Here is a 20,514-nt window from a genome sequence, read left to right on the forward strand (position 1 = left end):
AAGTAGGATGGACAGCTAAGCTGATGTTGAGAAAATCTTCAAGTTGGATTTCTTCGGTAAGTTACATTAATTTAGATCTCTAATTAGTGGGGAAAAAAATTCTTATTGAGTTGATGTTATGAACTTAAGTAATTAATTTTCTTAACTTCAAATTTCAATTGAGTTGGTGTCAAGCTGAGCATTAGAACCTGATGATGCAGTACAAGAATGCTTCAAAATTTTATTGAAGTTAATAATTTTCGTAAAAAAGGCCCTTGGATTGGATGTCCAGCATTGGAAAGCCTTTCCATTCTTGTTGTGAAAAATATTTCAATCAACTTTATAAATCATCAAAAATATTGAAATTTAGATCGGAGATTTGGTGTGCTTCTTCAATATTTCTTTGATTGATTTGTATCGGTTCATTGGATTGTGTATCGGTTCATTGGATTGTCCAGTAGACCATTGGTGGACTAGTGTTTAGAGGTTCTGGTTTCGAACCCTGATCTGGCCATGCATTTTTTCCACCCCTACTACATGTTCAGATAAAGTATATGACAATCCCATCAGCATTAGGTTTTAGAGGTGTTAGTCTCTGGAACTGAGGCCTTATCTGATAACAGCTGGAGGCAAATTCCACTTTTCTCAGAAGTTGTCTGTTCCAAATATTAATCCCTGATCAACAAGCGGTTCATCGATCAGACTGATTATCCCGGATCTAGCCGAGAAACCAAACGCTTGTGGTCAGGGGTTATCAAGTGGTGTTAAAAGGCCACAATTGTATGTAATACCCCGTCCTTGGTAGGATTATTTCTCTGTTTCGCCTTGTCAATTGATCGAGCTCTGATCCCCTACCAGTACGGACTTTCTCTCATCTTCTTGTTGCCTATGACAGGATAAGACTTATAGATCATATCGCAATCTTTGAAGTTGAAGATTCAAAAAACATGCTTCGTAACCTATTGAGAAATGTTTAAGTAGGATTGTCCAATCCCTTTTCTGCTTGTTTAAGTTACAGTCTAGGTTATGTTGGATAGCATATTAATCTTTGTCCTTGTTATACCAACAGTCAACTTGTCAGAAAAATTAATGCCTACAATTACGCAATGTGATTGTGAGCTGCACCCCGATATTGATTTGGGGCATGATTAAGTGAGATGGTGACATATTGATATAAAGGCTACGTACATTTATACAATGCACAAGTTTTCCAATGAATTTATTTTAATCATGTTTAAAGTATTAAAGCCTTTGATATCAAATTTTTGCTGAAGTGAAAAAAATTGAAAACTGAAACAAAATGTGTGAAGTAGAAAGGTGGCATTATTTTATTACAAAAAAAAGTGATAGGTGAAAATATTTAGAAAAGCATCAGTAATTGAAGTTAAAGTTTATGGCTTATAGAAAAGGATATAGCAAGTAGCAGATCTGCAGTTACTTAAAAAGTAACGATTAGTGACAGGGCTAAATCCACAGCAGTTAGGGGAAAAAAATGTTTAAATAGACAAGAGAGAAATTAAAGTGACTGAATAAAATTTTCAAAGAAAAATAATAATCAATAGCTTCTCGGTGAAAATCGGCTCAATTTGTGCTGATAGAAACACGAGTTGCACGATTACACTGTGTCAGGATGAGAAGACAGAAAGTGTTATGATGGATTTCTATTGTGTGACGATTTATACAATAAAACTTTATGATGTATTCAACAGTGAAATGACAATTAAGTCATCGTTATGATCATTATCTATCACGGTATATAAACAACGTTATTTTTCATAAACATCATTGATCTGATTTTCATATCACAATCGGTTCCTTTCGAGTAATTTATGCTAAGATGTAAGATATATCGTTCAGCTAATGAGGCATACAACGTAATTTTTTCTGAGCCAAATATATACTTTTCTGCATCAGTGATTAGTAGGAGGTAACAAATAAGTCACTAGGTGTCGCCACTGTTGTTAATTTTAACCCGACACCTTGGTGGCCAATGTCATAATGATGGATGAGAAAAAATCATTTCTGAATTCTACAACAAAATTATTGTACTGATATAAATAACAGGTTTTATTTAAGCTGTAGTAAATATCTGGAACTTTGTTGTGATATCAGGCAAATGTTTGTCTGTGTTAATTATCAAGCATGCTAAATTACTATTTTATCTTTGAATATTTTTTTTTTAATATACATAAAATGAAAAACGATAAGTAACTCACATTGCTTTTAAATACAAAGAAATACTGGAAGGCTTAAAAAAAAATCAAAATAAATGAGATGGTAAAATATGTAAGTTTCAGTAAATCATTGTAAAATCTATTACATCATGGAAAATAAAAATCAGAAATATAAAAAATCAATTGAATGCTAGCTATCAGAAAACCTAATTGATACATACATTTACATTAAAAATTATATTAAAAAGTTTTCTTCGTGAAAGGAATACACTTAATTTTAATTATGAAATACTTTTAAAAAATAAAAAAGTACTATAAATATAAACTACAAATTTAAGATTGATTTTTAAATAATCACATTACTTTTATGTCTTTGATAACAGATTGTTGATAATAATTAAATGGCAAATAGATGAACATTTCAAAATTAAACACCAATTAAAAAGAGATTTTTTAATATGTGTAAACATTCAATATGTATATACTTAATAAACTCATCAATGAATGTGTTAATTACAAGCACACTGCTATAATTATAAGTAAGTAAGAGTTCCAAGCTAACTGAGTACCATACCTGTCTCCAGGCTAGTTAACTAGGGGCCAAAAACAGCACCCTACCTGTCATAGGGAATTACCTGTACTCCCTAACTCATCCTCCAAGCTTTGTCATAAAGGTGTCAGCCCTATATAGGTAACTAGCCAACACCAGTCTGGTACTATTGCAGTGTCCTCTCAGCACTACCACTGGCTCTTAACTTTCAAAGCAATTTGTGGAAAATTTATACATTTTACTTTGAGAAATATTCCATCATTTGGTGAGTTGAAATTGAAATAGTTATATTTTCATTACATTATTTTAACTAGTGTAATTAACAGAGATTTTTTTTATAAATCAGTTGTCACAAAAATAATTTATGTTTTAATTTTAAAAAAATACAAATATCAGGTTTAACAATAGTCTATTGTGAAAATGATCAGAATAAAGTAGAATAAGATATTTCCTACCCAAATCTTATCTTCACCTGTTGTATATTACAGCATTTATAACCAACACAATGGCAGATTGATTTGGCTTTTAAGTCCTAAAACCACATACCTGCACACTTCACCTGTAGTCTTTGACCTTTATTTTGTTTGCCTAATCATCTAAATAATTTTGTCAATAGGCTTAAGTGATTATTTCAATGAAAACATCTTATTCACACTTTGATGGTCGTATATTTTGATCTATTGAAGCCAGTGATTGTGTCAGGGTTTAGTTTTACCTATAGACCTCACCTGTCTCCCAGTTACCTGGCCGGACCAGGTGTGATGTTTAGGGACCTCACTGACTCTTATCAACTACTTTAGTTAATAAGTGTAATACCCACACTACATACAGTTACATAAGACAAGATAACAAGGTCCCATCCGACTCAGGTGTTAAATAGGATCTAACTACAGGTGTGACATCACTTAACACCTCGTCAAGCACACCTGTATACAGGTAAACACTTGGCTGCTGAGGCTGGGCGACAGACAGGAAGTAGACAGTGTAATTATTTGTTTGACACACGTAGGATTTATGTAATATTGGTGATTCATTGGGGTAAGTTTTAAGATTATCTGTAAATGTCAGGTAATTTACTGTTTAATAATACATTGTTTTAAAAATTTCCTTCTTTTCTTGAGCTAATTACAAATCTTCTCATTCAAAATTTTTAACTTCATACTAAATCAAAGAAATAATTTGTCCTTATACAAAGCATTTTGACATAAACATCCTTTTTGATACTTAGATAAAGACATTCAAACCCTCATTGACATTTTAATGTTGCTATTAAAGACTGCACTTTTTCACTTCTTACAAAATTTAAATTTGCCATTTGCAAGCACCTGTCAAAAATCCATAACCGATTTTTATCCTCTCCAATATCATTAGGTAAAAGGCCTGATGTTATCATGTCCTCTCGTGCCTAGCTTTGTCACTGTATAAAATTGGTGACAGGGTGGCAGGAGCTAGATAGAGCATCCTTGTGTCTCACCTGGCTCGTTTTTACCTGCCTCCTAGCAACACGACATCGAACCAATCGTACAATAGTTGGCTTGTGTCACAGCTAAAACAGAATCCTCTCAAGCATACAAATTATCATTGTCACAGTCGCACAAATACCAGATTCACTTAGTTTTGTGTTGTATAAATCTCTGTCAAAAATGGATTCAGAAATATTCTGTAGATATTGATGGATTTTTGACCAATGGGGAAACTTAAAGCTCTACAGGATATCCAGTGTGAGTTTGCCGTTTTTCATATGTAAAAAAGACTTCCTGTGATTCTGTTTGGTATGCAGGTTAATGTAATCTCTTTTTGTTGTGGAAATATTTTATGGATGTATGCAGAGAATTATTTTGAATTTTCTACATTTCTAAGTTTGTAAAAATCAATGGATATGACTGTATTTCCATATATAAGATAGCATACATTTGGGAAACATGACAACAGGTGCAGCCAAATTCTAAACCATATGTATATGTAGATATGTTGTATTTTTTGCAGCTTGAAGGCTGTTGATTTGTCAGATTATGTCGGGAAATGTATTAAGTTTCTCATGAAACTGATATATTAGGGTTTTTTGCCCAATTCCTCCAGCATTTTGTGGTTGGGGCCACTACTCCATCAAATACTCCTGCAACACCTGTTCTTGTAACTTGTCCAAAACAATAACTCTTTCTTAAAATGCCTATCAGAAAATAATTTCAATGTGGTTTTTTCTCAGCTCTAAATGTAAAATTAATGTATTACCTGTAAATTGAAAAACAGGTGTTGATGTTTGTAACACACTTGTAATAGGTAGGCTAAGTCCGATCTCGATTGACCCAGGTAATATCATACTATACATATAATATATATTACCTGGTTTTATACATTTACGAAATCATTTTGAAAAAAAATATTACATTTCAGGTAATTAGATTTAATAGTTTTGACGTTTATCAATAATGCACAGTCATAATGACAAATTTTACCAGCTTAGATTCGTGCTAGATCAAAATAACCAACAAAAAAAACATTTAATACAAATTTTGAATCAAAATTTAATAGATGTAAAAAGATGACTTTAAAGCATGCTTGTATTGACATAATGGTGGGGGTTCGGGGTTAAACATATATTTTAAATAATTACAACTTGACGTCAAATGTTCAGGTATAAATTTCTATTAAAATTAAATTGGATTGAGTAAATCTGCCAGATTGTAAACGAGAATATAAACGGACTGGGAGGTCGCATGCTGAGCTTTCATTTTGAATTGGTATGACGAAGGGGAATTAAGATGGTATCGGTGGATATTTAATTCTTTAGGAGCCGTGTATATTCATTCATTTATTTCACTTTAGTTTGTTTAATTTTATCAAACACCTATTGAATGGTAGATAAGTTTTGGAATCGTTCCATTCTGTACAATTAATGTAGTGATATCCAGCAGAGCTAGCACTCTGGAAAGTCATATTGTATTGGTGTAGGGAAATAGTATATACATAATTGTAATATAATTAAAATGGTAATTACAGGAGAGGTAAAATAATTTTGAAAGGAGAAAAAAAGTAGAAAATAAAATAAAATAAAAAACATACCTGCATACATACATTTGGTCTATTAATTATTTTTCAATAAATTGATCTTCAAACATTTTTGAATTATTAATTTTAAGACAAAAAATTTGATTTCAAAAGCATAAATTAAAAAAAAAAATATTCTCTAAAATTTTACAGATCAACTTGCAGATTTTCATTTCAATATGTTTTAGGTATCATTCATAAATGGTAATTTATTTGTTTGTTTTTTTGATAAAGAAACCTGTCATGGTTATATACAATTATCTGGTGTAGAAAATAATAAGATGTCAAGTAATATTTTTCTTTATCATACATTAGTAGAAAAACAATACATATTGTTATTCAGTATACATTGGTGTACATCTGTTTTACATAACCATCGAGTCACACGACCATTAGCATGTTCCATTGTGTAGGTCTGACACATTTATTGGTAAGTGCCCCTAAGTACCCATTTTAGCAGTGATTGACAGCTCCAGTATTTACCTGTACCTTTGTACTTACCTGTCCTACCTGAACGCTTTATAGAAGGTGACTTGACAAATGCCACAATAAGAGCCCGACTTTTTTACTGATGTCACACCGATAATAAATATCAGATCTATATCTGAAAGTTTTACTGGGATAGATAAGGATATGTACCTGTTCATGCTGAGGATTTGGGTGATAGCTTTATGGGTGTCAGGATAGGACTAAATGTCATAATATAAATATCAAATCAAAGACATATATCAGTCCTACTTATTACCCAATTCTAAATGCTTATCTAGAAAGGAAAAAGGAAAAGGGAAATTTTTAATATTAAATTTTATATAATTGATAAAGAAAAATGTTTTAAAATGAATTCAGCAAACAGCCAATCCTGTAAGATTATATAAAGATAGCTTTGTTGATAAAGCAATAACGGAAAAAAAAATTAAGTCCTTAAGGCTCAAGCAAAGAAAAAAAAAACTGAAATTGCTAATTTTGACTATTCTTTTTTATCTTTTGTTCACTTTAATGGTAAACTTGACGTTGCATAGATCAATATTGTGAAGTGATAATTAAAATCGTAAAAATTGCCATAAAATGAACAAAAAAAAAGCATCTATTAGATCTCCCATTACGAATCAACAAACAAGACTCTAAAGGTAACAGAAGCTATTTAAAAACATTAATTCACATACAGAATGTAGAGGGGTACTCATGTATCCAGGAGACATTCTTTATCAATTAGGGCTAATTATACTACTCTCCGGAGTCGCTGAAGATATGTTAGGTTTTGAAATATTCATGTTCGACAAAGATCAAAAGTAACCAAAGAATACGAAAAAACAATTGTAAAATAAACCAAGCGTTTTATTGGTGGTTCTTTCTGCCATATTTGGCATTGTATGGTTGCCATGGTTAAGATGTCACAGCTGCAAAGCTGACATACCTTCACATAAAAGTATAAAGACATCAATTATTTGTTTTGAACAAAAGATCACGGTTGATAAAAATCTTCTGAATTTCTTAAAATGTTTTGATTATTCATTCAAGCATAAAAAACAATAGCAACCTTTTAAATTGAAGCCAAATTCTGTTAAATATATTGTTTTTGTAACCACAAAAATATAATTTGATTATTGAATAATACATATTATTTTAGAATTATCAACAGCATTTTTTGCAAAGATAACTAAAAACCATTAATATTCTTTACAAGGCAGCACATGTTTTATTTAGAATAGAGACTTTTCAACTGCCATAGAATTAAGAAAGATTTCACAATTTGTTGACCGTAAACGGTACCAAACCTTTTAATTATATGATTGACCTGTTGTGGTTTACAGATTTTACAAATACTTGTATAAAATTTCCCGTATGACAGCAGAACATGACATATTAGTAGTGTACGATGGTAGCTGATATACTGGATCATTCAGATGTACACAATGCCATTAGGCCACCATTGTGTAGAATTTGGGAGGGAAGCTTTACTACCTGACGTATACCACAGCCTAGTTTTATCATATATTGTCACAATATGATTGAAGGGGCTGGGCTTCTGGTCGGAAAATACCAGAGATGTCGTGGTCAGCCAAGCGTTTCAGATTGTAACTATAGGAAGGATTAGCCGATCCCTTAACCTGGTTGAGATTTCTTGAGTACGGAAATTGATCAAAAAGTGCATCACACATCACAGAGAATGGTTGGATCGGGACAAACAGAAATGTAATTATGTTACGAGGACTGTGGGAATAAGCTATATTTGTCGTATAACTGACCGAATGGACTTGAATATATTCAGGTGTTGATGCTAATCCCTGGAATTTTGATTAATGTTTTAATTAGTTGTGACACATACAGATTAATTCTATCTATGGGAATGTTAATCCTGTAAAAAATTCATTTTGTTAGGAATCTGATTTGTGAGTGCAATTGCATGACCAATAGGATTATTTTCTGAAGAGTAAAACATCCGGACTCGTTATAATTTCCATTATAAAATTATTATTGTCTGCAAGATTTCAGATTCCCAAAATCATAAAGTGTAATTCTTAAAACTTCCAATGGTAGCTGTCACCCAATTTTTAAATAATAAAATTGTCAGTGTCATAAACAAAATGATTATTTTAAATAAAACTAGAAATTGTAAATTGAAAAAACATGATGTCATCATTTTGGAGGATTTACGACAGGTCAAACTTTCAATCATAAAATTGCCAATGTCAGGAACAAAATATTAATTTCAAATAAAACCAGGACTTTTTAAAATAAATTTAACAAAACTTATGTATGATGTCAATGTTTGAGGATTTACAACTGTAGCTTGAGGTTGTAGTGATGTGCCTGTAGGTTTTTGTCACACTTCCAGTCCAGGTGAGCAGACCCTAACAGTTAGGGACGAGTGTTTCACAGGTAGAGACATATTAATTGACATGTCATACTTGCGGACAGGTAGACTCAACCAGTGTCAGGTCCACGCTACCTGTTAATTATCCCATACCGTAGCAACCACACATTTCTTATTTAATATCTACAAATGTATTCCACTCGAAACGTATCATAGGGTAGGTATGGTTACCATCTGCTCTTTGACGCCAAGAAAACCGTGGAAGTGTCTAAAATTAGCGTCTTAGGGAACTAATTACCATGTATAATTCATACGGAAGCGAAAAAGGTAAAAATAAAAGTTTTTGAGGATGTTAGTTAATATTTTAAGTGATTTTTGCCTTGACATCTTGTGACACGTTTGGCGAGGATATAAAATGTTTGCAAGAGGATATTTGACTTTAGATTTACTGGAGTGTGCGGGCTAATGTCAATACGAACAACTAACCCATGTAATACAGTGTCAACCATTCAGCGACAACATCTCATTTCACTGTGTCAATTCCTCAAATAATGTTGTTAGAGATATAAGGATCCTGATCTATTGTGTTGGGCAAGGATCTTAACATATAGGATTAAACATCCCTGTGTAAGTAAACACAACGCTCTACAGTGTTTTCGCTAGGACTTTGAGTAACTTGTTACATTTCACGCTACGGGTGGGTAAAAACTACGACTCTATTATCTCGATGAAAAGGAATTGTGGTTTGTTTGGACAACAAGGACACTTGGGTTGAGATTGAACTCAAGGTAGCTTATTGTTTGAAAACAAATTTAGATGATATAGCTTGGTTGGGACTTCATTACTCTGTGGAGTATAAGTCAGTTACAGACCTCAATCTAGCTGCCACCACATTGTGTCGATCGCCCTCGGTGTGGATGTTAAGACAGTTAATTGAAATGTCAGTGTTGTATGAAATTATTCAATTGGTAGCATAATATCATTTAAGAAAATATAATCTTTATTATTTTTATTAATTTTTCATATTTTATTTTTATTTAATTTTTAATTTCTTTTATCTTTTATTGTTTGTTGTTTGTTTGTTTGTTTTTTTTAACTTTAATTTTAAAGTACTTATCCTGACTTTTGATTTTATCTTTCCAGATTCCTTGTGGTGAATGAAAAAGAACGAGGATTATGGTTGAAGAGTGAAGAATAAACTTTGACGTCGTGCCTTGAAACAGCTCCAGTCATGTATAGTTATCTCCTCTTACTTCTGGTGACCTTCGTGGTTTATTGTGAAGCTGACATCCGTTTTACGATTTTTGAGGAGCTTCCGATCGGTGAGGAAGTGGGAAACATAGCTATCGCAGGAAAATACAATGAGAACCGAACAACAGAAGAATTCAACGCTTTGGAGTTTTCCTTTTTGGAACCGAATCAATACACAAGTTATTTCGACCTTGATATTCAAACAGGGATTTTAAGAGTGAAGAAGAGAATTGATCGTGATGCCATCTGTTCACTTGTGTGTAATCTCAACTTTGATGTAGTGATTCGGTCAAGCATGTCACAAGATATTTTCTTCCCTTCAGTAACAGTTGTTGTGAAGGATACGAACGATAATGTCCCAGTGTTTGCACACACAAACTGGAAATTAGAAATCCCAGAAAACGCTGCTCCGAATTCAGTCTACGACATCATACCCGCCACGGATAATGACACAAGCTCTGAGTTTTCTATCCAAGGATATACACTATCTCCAGCATCAGACCTGTTTACATTAAACGTCTCAAAAAAATTAGACGGAAACTTCCTGGTTCGGTTAATCGTCAGGCAGCCCCTCGACCGGGAACTTCAGTCTTTCTACCAGATTTATGTAACAGCACATGATGGCGGAGAAAACCCTAACAGCGGCAAAATGTTGGTGAATATTTCGGTTACGGACATGAATGATAATCCACCAATATTTACAGAATCTGTATATAATGTTACTGTGAAGGAGGACACCCAACCCAACACGTCTGTGGAACGTGTCGTGGCCACGGATAAAGATGCTGGAGAGAACGGTCGTGTGACGTACAGAATCGTCCCCACGACAGATACCAAAATCCAGGACTTATTCCATATTGATGCTACGACTGGAGATTTGTATATTCTGACCCAGCTCACCTACAAACCAGGGGATAGTTATACCATGATCGTCGAAGCCACTGATCATGGGGACACCAAAAAAGTTACACAGGCCAGAGTGAATGTTTTTGTGGAAGATTCAGGGAACAATCCGCCCGAAGTTCGAATAAATATCCTTTCCGGATCTGGTAATGTTGTGTCCATTCCAGAGTCGGCCGATGTGGGCGCATTTGTGGCTCATGTCAGCGTGGAGGATTCTGATCAGGGTGACAATGGACGTGTGGATTGTATCGTATCTAGTGAATATTTTAAAACGGAAAGAATTCCACCCGGAAAAGGTTTTAAAATCCTACTCAACCAGAAGCTTGATCGGGAAAGTGAGGTGAATCACAGTGTGACTGTCACATGTCATGATTTCGGCTCGCCGGTGATGAATGTTTCGGCAAACTTTACTGTATCTGTAACTGATGACAATGATAATGATCCAATCTTCCTCAAGAATCCGTACACTGCTACCATTATGGAAAACAACCAGATCGGTGATAAAATTGTGCAGGTTTCTGCCCGTGATATTGATGAGGGAGTTAACTCTCAGGTGCACTACTATCTTCATAGCGACGCCGGGTCCAACTTTGCAATCCAATCCGAATCAGGTGTCATCACAGCTACAAATTCTTTTAATCGCGAACAAAATATTGATTTCAAGTTCCAAGTGTTGGCAGTGGATCGTGGTGATCCGCCACGTACAGGAACAGCTTCAGTGTATGTCGTGGTCGAAGACGAAAATGACAACAAACCTGTGTTTAACAGAACAATTTTCGCATTTGACGTGTTAGAAAACCAAGATACAAATGCATTTGTTGGACAAGTTGGAGCAATCGATCTGGACAAGGGAGATAACTCTAGGATTACATACTACATGTCACCGGAGGACGAACTCCTGGTACCATTTATTGTTTTTCCTAATGGAGATATAAAAACAAGCCAGGTGCTGGATCGTGAGGCTCAGAGTCAGTATAATTTTGTGGTACATGCCCGAGATCACGGAGAGGATCCCCTTAACAGTACGGCATACGTCACCGTGTATGTAATGGACACTAATGATAACGACCCTGTCATCATCTACCCAAACAAAACCAACCACACAATTTGGTCAAAGTCTGGTACCTCTCTGCCTCTCACAACTATCCAAGCCTATGATATTGATGAAGGATCAAATAAAAAGTTAACTTACTACATACACGAGGGAAATGATGACGATATGTTTCTGTTACACCCAGAGTCTGGTGAACTGTTTCTAAACAGGAATTACCCAATCAGCAAAGATAAGTCAGTAAACTTAGTGATCTGTGTAAAGGATTCTGGGAATCCTGTCAGGGCTAAATGTGCACAACTTACAGTAGTTATTACCGTTAATAATGCCACGGCCGCAGGATTGCAGCGAGAGTCGACGAGTTATATCACAATATCTATAGTTGTTGTTATAGTAACTGTGCTGGTATCTGCTGCTATTATTTTGACAATTTTCTTCTTGAAAAAGATTGATAGAAATCGACAAAAACAAAAATATGGAGCTAATGGTCCACTTGGTGTTCCGATGCCTAATAGTTATTCTGCATCACCAGCATCTTCACAACAGGATGTCAATTCGGACGCAGAATTCATGGAAAGGAAGAAAAAAGAAGTGACCTTTTCTCCAAGTACAAGCTTTAGAGACATCAACAATAAAGGAATGAATATGCAATATCCTATTGCCACGGATACCAAGCCGGTAAGTAAATGTCAACTTTTTAGGGGAAATAACTCTATTCTTAGGTCAGGTATTAGAATATTGCAGAGAAATCCACAGAAAATAATACAAAGCTTGAAAAATCATTTATTATATAAAATCATTTGTGCAAGGAATGGCTTAATTGGCTTAAGTTCCTCAAAATTTGATAAAATTATTATGAATAGATCTAGGTCAATAAAAAGTATGCTTAAAGATTTTCAATAATGATTGCAATCATTGATAAATCATTTCTAACCTAGAAGAAATTAAGATATTCAAATTAGAAGATAATATTTCATGTTTATATGGAGTAAAGCAAAATGTAGATAAAAAGAAAGTAAAAGTATATAAGTTAGGTGTAATTGAGTGGTATACTGGCCCTCGTGGTAGACAGTGTCGCCCCTCTGTCAGAGTATAAAACTCGGCCTGACATCGCGCTGACCTCTCCACTGACCTCTGGACAGTCGTGATAGATGGAGGTGACACCCCCTCGACAATTAAGGGGGATGACAAATGTATAAAACAATGTAAGGGACTCGTGGCCAAAACAGGATACACATTGTACTCATACATACTTACGTAGGTTGAAGCTTTACTAACCTATAGTCTAAGGCAATGCTAGTATTCTTTACAACTTTCTTTTTCGATAGTTTTAGAATGTTAACCATATATAGCAGTATTACATCTTTCATTTTTAACAGAAAAATCTTAAAATGTTGCAAAGAATTATATTTTAATGCTCTTAAGTAAAATGCTAACAGGGATATAACTACAAATCTATAGACGATTTTAAGATGTTTTTCTTGTGAAATCTTCTGATGAACTCTAATTAACTATAAATCTTTATGTCTGAAATTGATAACAGATTAGATATCTTTGAAATAATAATCCGTGAAGAAAGAATATTTTTGTATGACAAATAAACCCACAGAGAAAGAGACCTACAAATACTTATGCTGGCCTACAGTAGTATAGGATTATGGAAAAGTCAAAATCTGTTTTATAAATTAAAAACCAAACAACTCCGCCCTCTAGTCGTTAAGATACTTATATTTATTTAAGCTACGTTTTAATTATTGATATTTAGTTTTGTTACCTCCGATTTTTTTTAAAGTTTAAGTAAGGATTAAGGAGATAAATGTACAAACAGGGAGTAAATCGTGAACAAATCGGTTGTTAATACACCCCGTTATAATCTCGGTGTCCTTAAACAACACTGTTACAAGCTGCCTAGAGGCGGTGATATTTTACAATTTCTTCAGATTTAGGTGTGACATCTTTTTCCCTTGATAAACAAATTTATTTCTTGGCGGGACAGGAAAGGATATATCTATAATCCTCAGGGGTAAGCAGTTAGCTCCATTCTCATTGGCTAATTTGAAGTGGTCAGTTTGTCTTGGTCAGTTTGAGTTTTGAAGCTCTGTGGACACCTGAGGACTTTAAATATACAGACTGTTTACTTGTGGCCGTGTCCTGTAGATGTTCTTATTTACCTGGTAAAAATAGGTACCATTATAGCAAAAAAGAGGCTGAACATTTATTAGAAGAAGAAAAATATGAAGATTTTTTAGAGAAAATTATTGAAAATGATAAGGAAAAAACTTAAAAAGATATCCAATAACATATGATGTACCTAATTAAAGATGTAACTTATTATTGCCAATAAAAAATAAACAGATAAGAAATATATTGTGTTCCTTAAGGTGATCAAAGGACAAATGGAAAAGCAGAAAAGCATATATCCTATAACTTTTAATGTAAATTTACAATAGATATAGAGTAAAACATGTCTTTATGAAACAGGTGATATATAATCCTACAACTTTATACCGTTTTAATGCCAGGTATGATAACCTGCCTGAGGTCAGACATTCAGGACTCTATATATAAAGTAGACGTTAACTTTATGTTTTCTTTCATTGCTGACCAGCTGTTGTACATTTCAATTTTGTAAATATATTTGTATTTGGCTTGAAATGATCCCCACTTTATATAAAGTCCTGAAGAGTAGGCATGCTTTTATCCAGGCCTTTCATTACCCATACTAGCCGCCCCTTTAATTTAAATGTACTCGGAGAGTAGGCCCCATTCAGAGTCGTTGTCGATAAATACCCCCAGCGCAAATCCTACAGGTAAATACAAACAAATCAGGGGAGATAATGCATTTGTGTGAAATGTTTTTATTTGAGCTTGGCTAGGACTACTTAGATTGGGAATAAGCTGGACATAACCACTAATTGAGAGTCAATATTATCCCAACATTCCTAAGTTTGTTTGTTCGGTTTTTCTCTCTGTTATTCTAACATCTCTTTACGAACATTCGGGTCGATACACAGGTGTATTAACTACAAAAAACTAAACGCTTAATATTGTACCAATTTGCGTTAGCTTGTGATATATTTCTAAACTGTTTTTACAAGTTTATTATATATTTTTCTGTCAATTGATACAGTGAAAGGAAACTTGTGTAAAAGGCTTTTATGATTATAAACCACCATGGATTGTATTTATTAGATGTAATATTACAATTTCACATCCAGTCCTATATGGATATATGACATGAAAACATGCGATACTCACATTATGTCAATGGAAATGTCATTTCGAAGTGTTTTAATTCAAATTTTATGTTAAAAATTTGTCAATAAATTGTAATTCAAACCCATTATTACTCCTAATGGTGTTTGAATGAAAACAAGCGCACCTTTTTTGTTGAATAGTGGTTGAATTACCCGGTTGATTTCCTGCGTTTTACTTTGGGGGAGTGACACTAAATGGAATATCACTTACAGACGAATCGGTCACATGTATCCAAAATATGGCATCAAATCTATTCAGGCTCATTGACTGTAATTAATTTGTTTTTGATTTTAAAAAAAAAAATCATTACTCAAGGTTAAGAACCTGAAATGTTATAAATTTATTCGGTATTGAAATTTCCAGCTGTTTGAAAGGCTTTGTGATTTCATTTTCAAAGTAAATTTTAAAACTATTCCACATCTAAACTAAAATGAAAATAGAAAAAATAAATCTTAAGAATAAATTGAATCTTCCACACCCAATCTCGTTTAGGTGATTACAGAGGTGACTTATTATTATATCTCGCTATAATCATAAACGAATAACGTTTGTATTTATGAATATTCATATTGGTTAGCAGAGATCATAACATTAGTTATCATAATCCATCATAACTCCAATCCATTATTATACTGTAAGAGGAAGTCTGATGAATCGCTGATATTTGATGAATTTGAAATATTCTCCACCTGATAACAATCCCTTTTATCTTTTACAGGGTATGTACATGTATGACTCCGTCCCCGACAACAGCCACAAAAATACAGAACAAACAGCACAACTGAACGCTCTACATCTCCAACAGTTATTGTTTAAAAACCATCAACAGGAGCATCCAGAGGTAGGTTTATAATAAACATGATAATTAGGGTCAAATGGATGTCAAAATCCTTTTTAGCCCTTAATATAATAATATGGTCATGTCCCCACATAGACAGGCCTCAAGTTAAGTTCCCAATACCAACCTCTAAGTCATGGAAATTTTCTGACAAATGTCAATTTTATTAAAAAAATGAGGTCAAAAGGTTTTGATTCTGTTGAAAAAAAACAAGTATCAGTGATTTCTTGTAGTGTGAATCTTGCATTTATTATGTTATAACTAAATAATCTGCTATGACATTTGATATTTTGATTCCTTGGTACAAGTAAAGGAATTATTTCAACACAAGTACTCCTCTTAGAGAGTATTGTATCAATGTTGTGTAATGACCTCGTCGATAATGTGTCAAGTTAATCTACTCAAGATCAAGTCCCGATATCACAAGTTTAGAAAATCTAATTTGCACACGGAAATCGATCTCATTGTCTACCTTTCCAATAAAAACAAGTTGTCATAGTGATGTCAGTAGTAGAACTACTGGTGATCTGAAGCTTGACAAATAACGAGTCAGTCGTGCATTGAAACTTTACACATCATGTAACATGCCGCTGAATTATTTACTTGGAGCATGTTGTCGCGGTCGATGGGATGTCGTTCTGTCACATCTGATGATGGCGAAAGACAGAATCAATATTATCTCATTCATTGGCTGTTGTTATGTCACATGGGACGTCATCCCAGAATTCTGTAAAAGCTCTTTAAGATCTTCAAAAGATAAGAGTTGATTAAACTCAGGTAATTGATGATTGGTAATCTTGAACCAAAACTTAAAAAAAAAAATCAAAATAGGAAGAAAAAATATTGATTCTTTAAAATGAATTTTGTTTTCTCTGAGCTATTTCTCAGGATAAATGTTTATTTTATTATTTTGTTTGTTTTTGCAGCTGAGTGCCCCACAGAGAATTGCCCACCCTAGCGACAGTAACAGTGACACATCAGGGGAGACAATCCCGAGTGACAGCGGCAGGGGAGGAAGTGAGGATGAAGTCCCCAGTAGTAACATTACTGGAGGTAAGACAATTCATCACTTGATGATATTAATGCAAATATTGTAAATTTATGAACCAGGTTAATTACAAATGTTCATTGATTGATACAAAAGTTATGTCAAAATTTTTCAAAATATTATTTCAAATTGTTTCTTAAATTTGAAACCTTGCTGTTATCAACTTATAAAAATGGTAGAATTAACATTATGTACTTCATAAAATTGGATTTTATAGTAATTGTTAATTTCATTTCTATTTTCAGATGACTCCAGATCTTTTGATTGCGGATCCTACAATTCTCATATCGGATCCTTCAATGCTCCTCCAAACATTCCACCTCGTAAACAGAAGCTGCCTCTACAGAATAAAATCTCCGCTAGTCGACCATACTCCAAATCTAGTGCTCCAACACAGACATTCATGGCACCAAGTCGGCCGTATTCTCTGAGCACAGAGCACCTGAATGAGAACAAATTAGTGTCAAGTTCAGGACTAAAGGGACAGAAAAATGGACCCTATGTGCGCCAGGCGCCAAGTCATTCTAGTTTCACATCACCTCATACTCAGTCTTACCTGGACACAAAATCTAAATCCTCTAACTTTAATACATGGAATTACTTACAACCAAATAATTCTGTGAATTACTCAAATATCACCAAAGACAGAGACTATTTTAACCTTCGTCCCGAAAGTATCAGTACGTGTCGGTCACGGGACGATGACGACGACGCAGCAACGACTACGTCCGGAAGTTATACCATTAATCCAGAAGAGCTTGAGGATGATTTTTATCGGCCACACAAAGACATGGTTGTGTAGCAATAACCATTGCTTTGGATTGATGGATGTGTTACATTTCGTTTTCGTCATAATCAAAAGTCTCGCTGTAGGCATGTAACATTTACAAACATAACTTGTGGTACTGTGATATTGTGTTATATACTATAGGGGTTTTACATGATTACGATATTGTAACACTTCACTAACTTTACTGATCAATTTTACGAAGCAATCACTTTTAACCTTTGACAGGTTTAACTGTCTAGAATTTTGATACATGCATGCTGTGTTAAAAATGGATTTGTCAACTGTTGTTAGACCATTCTCGTGAGAGTTTGATGGTATCCAACTTACCCACACTGTTAGTGTACCGATAGCTGTCTACTACATTAAAGCATTATTTATTTATAATAATGTCTTTTTCCATGGGGAAATAATCAAAACATCTACGTTTGGTCTATATGAAATGTACATCTGTTTATTGTTTATCTTTATAAAGTCATGTGACATTAGCCATAGGGTGACTTTTAGAGCAAACTTTTATTGTTTGGTGCATTCAAATCAATGAAGAATAATTAATTCATTATTCTCATTTTTTATATCATCGAGATAATTTGTCAACAAATCTTAATGTAGATTGATTTTGATAGACCTTTTTTCAGTGCATATTTTGATGCACTGGTTGATAGTCATAAACATTAATTAAAACCATTCCCAAAGTTCCCTGAAAATGACCATGACCCTGATCTGGGTCAAATACATGTCAACACATTTCAAGATACCATGGCAATTTATAAAAAGAAATTTTGAGATAATTTTGATTAAATTGTTTGAAAGGGGAGATTATTAGAATGGGAGATAATTTCTACTTTTTCCTAGGTTGCATGTTTGTAATTTATACAGAAGACGTTTTGAATGAACATACATTCCTGTACAGTATTGTTTACCAAAGACACAAATGTTGTTATTCATTAAGCCTTATTTATACAGATAGGGGGCTGTGTAAAGGGGTCTGTTTCCTATAAGGTCCCATATAAGGGTGCTAATAAAATAGTTCTATTTTCAGAAGTATTGCTTTGTACATATCTAACCTTTTCCAAAGAAATCAAAATTTGGTTTTCCCATTGCTTTCAGGTTTTTATTGATATTTTCTTTAAATGATAATTGTAATTTAACCAAGTTATAGGTAAATTCTGATATAAAGAGATGTACATAACTAAAATTTTCATGAATATTTTGAATTTTCCAAATTCAAAGGAAACTAAAAGAAAGAAATGGAAGATTATTAACAGATAATTGTTAACCATGTGTATGTAATACTGCAATATTATTTGTTGTGATAAAACCATGTTGCCTTGTTGTTTTGTCAGATGCATGACATAATTAATATGCATGTTGTTGTTTGTTGTTATAATTATGTACTATGATTAATTATTGAGCAGCTAAATTAAAGCAAAATAATTAAATGATATCATTATTGTTTGTTGTTTTGTAAGTTTAAGTCATGACATGAAATATATAGCTTGAAAAATGTCTGAACTTGGACACAATCTGATTATGCAGTTTTATAGAGGATATGCTTGCAATGTGCATGGCTTTATTTCTGGCTATATCACTTGATGCATTTCTGGCTATATCACTTGATGCATGAAAAGGATTCTGCAAGCCCTTGAACTGTTTTGTTTTCTTGAAATTTACATTCAACATTCGGAAGGTAATTATCTAATCTGACAATCCAGAAGATCACTAAAATGTGAGCCCTAAAGGGATTTAAACAGATCCTTTAAAAACAGATCCTTAAACAGATCCTTTAAGAAACGGATTGAGAATAAGAATTTGTATTTTGATCAGACTGAGCTTTGCCTATCCTTCTTGTCTAAGAATAGTCCTACCAGAAGGAATAGGAACATAATTAAAACCGATCAGATGGAATCAGTTCAGTAGTCCTCATCACAGTTTATAACATACAAAACGTCAACCATTCTTTAGGATGCTGATAGATCAAAACCCGATCGATATTTTAAGATATTTTAATACTAGAAACAAGAATAAATCAAAACAAAAATTTTAGGAACAAATAGCAAAATCAAAATAGTAACATAGTTTTAATAAATACAAAAAAAAAACGTTGAAGATCAAGGGCAGAAAACAACCTCTACATTAAAAGACCAACGTTGTTTTAAAAATTAAAAACAAATAATACGAACTTTGAAGGTCAAGAACAGATGACAATTTCAAAATCAAAATCAACATCGGTTTTAAAAAGAACTCTTGGAAATTGAGAACAGAGGATATTGCTGTATAACTTTCTTGTCCAAGTTAATAAAGAAAGGTTCCTGGGACTACCAACAACACCTAACATTGCGTTTTCTGTACTTCAGAACACAATACACGAGGTTAATGTGTTGTATACCACAAGACAAATGCCTAATAGGCTAAAGTCATGTTTTGTAGCCGTCATTTACGGAAACATCATGTGCTTTAGCATAACATCCCTCTGGTTTGGTCTTTCGATTGGAGCCAGTTATTTTAGCATACATATTCATTTTCGTTGCCCTGAGCGGTATACAGAGGACACCAAGTACGGTTATACAATGAACCTGATAATTAGCGTCCTGGGGACAAAATCTTGTAGATAACAAGACATCTCAAAGTGTCAGAAGATTCATTAAGAAGATTTCTAAAAAGGTACCAGATATATAGTTGTCATGCAATTCTAGTGTTACCGACAGGTTTCTATGGTCTATTGGTAACCAGTCGATAGAAAGACGTCACTGGGCGTTCTAGATAAGAACATTGACATACATGTAGTAAGAATGTGATGACTTTTATGTTG

At 33.6% G+C, this 20,514-nt stretch overlaps 1 protein-coding gene across 8 annotated transcripts in view; it reads left to right on the plus strand.

Annotated features, from left to right (window-relative positions):
* The window catches only part of LOC138327765 (protocadherin gamma-B7-like), a 56,020-nt gene extending 36,871 nt beyond the window's left edge, over nt 1-19,149 (plus strand). For 4 of the 8 annotated variants that reach the window (XM_069274118.1, XM_069274116.1, XM_069274117.1 and 1 more), the window contains 4 exons: nt 9,710-12,449; nt 15,748-15,870; nt 16,794-16,920; nt 17,161-19,149. In XM_069274118.1, the coding sequence (XP_069130219.1) occupies nt 9,798-12,449; nt 15,748-15,870; nt 16,794-16,920; nt 17,161-17,717 (3,459 nt within the window). In that variant the 5' untranslated portion in view covers nt 9,710-9,797 and the 3' untranslated portion in view covers nt 17,718-19,149. Of the gene's footprint in view, nt 1-7,813; nt 7,945-8,791; nt 9,194-9,221; nt 9,355-9,431; nt 9,507-9,709; nt 12,450-15,747; nt 15,871-16,793; nt 16,921-17,160 lie in introns of those variants that run through there. The other 4 variants (XM_069274121.1, XM_069274119.1, XM_069274120.1 and 1 more) reach the window with 4 other exon arrangements.
* The last annotated feature ends 1,365 nt before the right edge of the window (nt 19,150-20,514 follow it).

This window comes from Argopecten irradians, chromosome 7, assembly GCF_041381155.1.
Source record: "Argopecten irradians isolate NY chromosome 7, Ai_NY, whole genome shotgun sequence".
Taxonomy (NCBI): domain Eukaryota; kingdom Metazoa; phylum Mollusca; class Bivalvia; order Pectinida; family Pectinidae; genus Argopecten; species Argopecten irradians.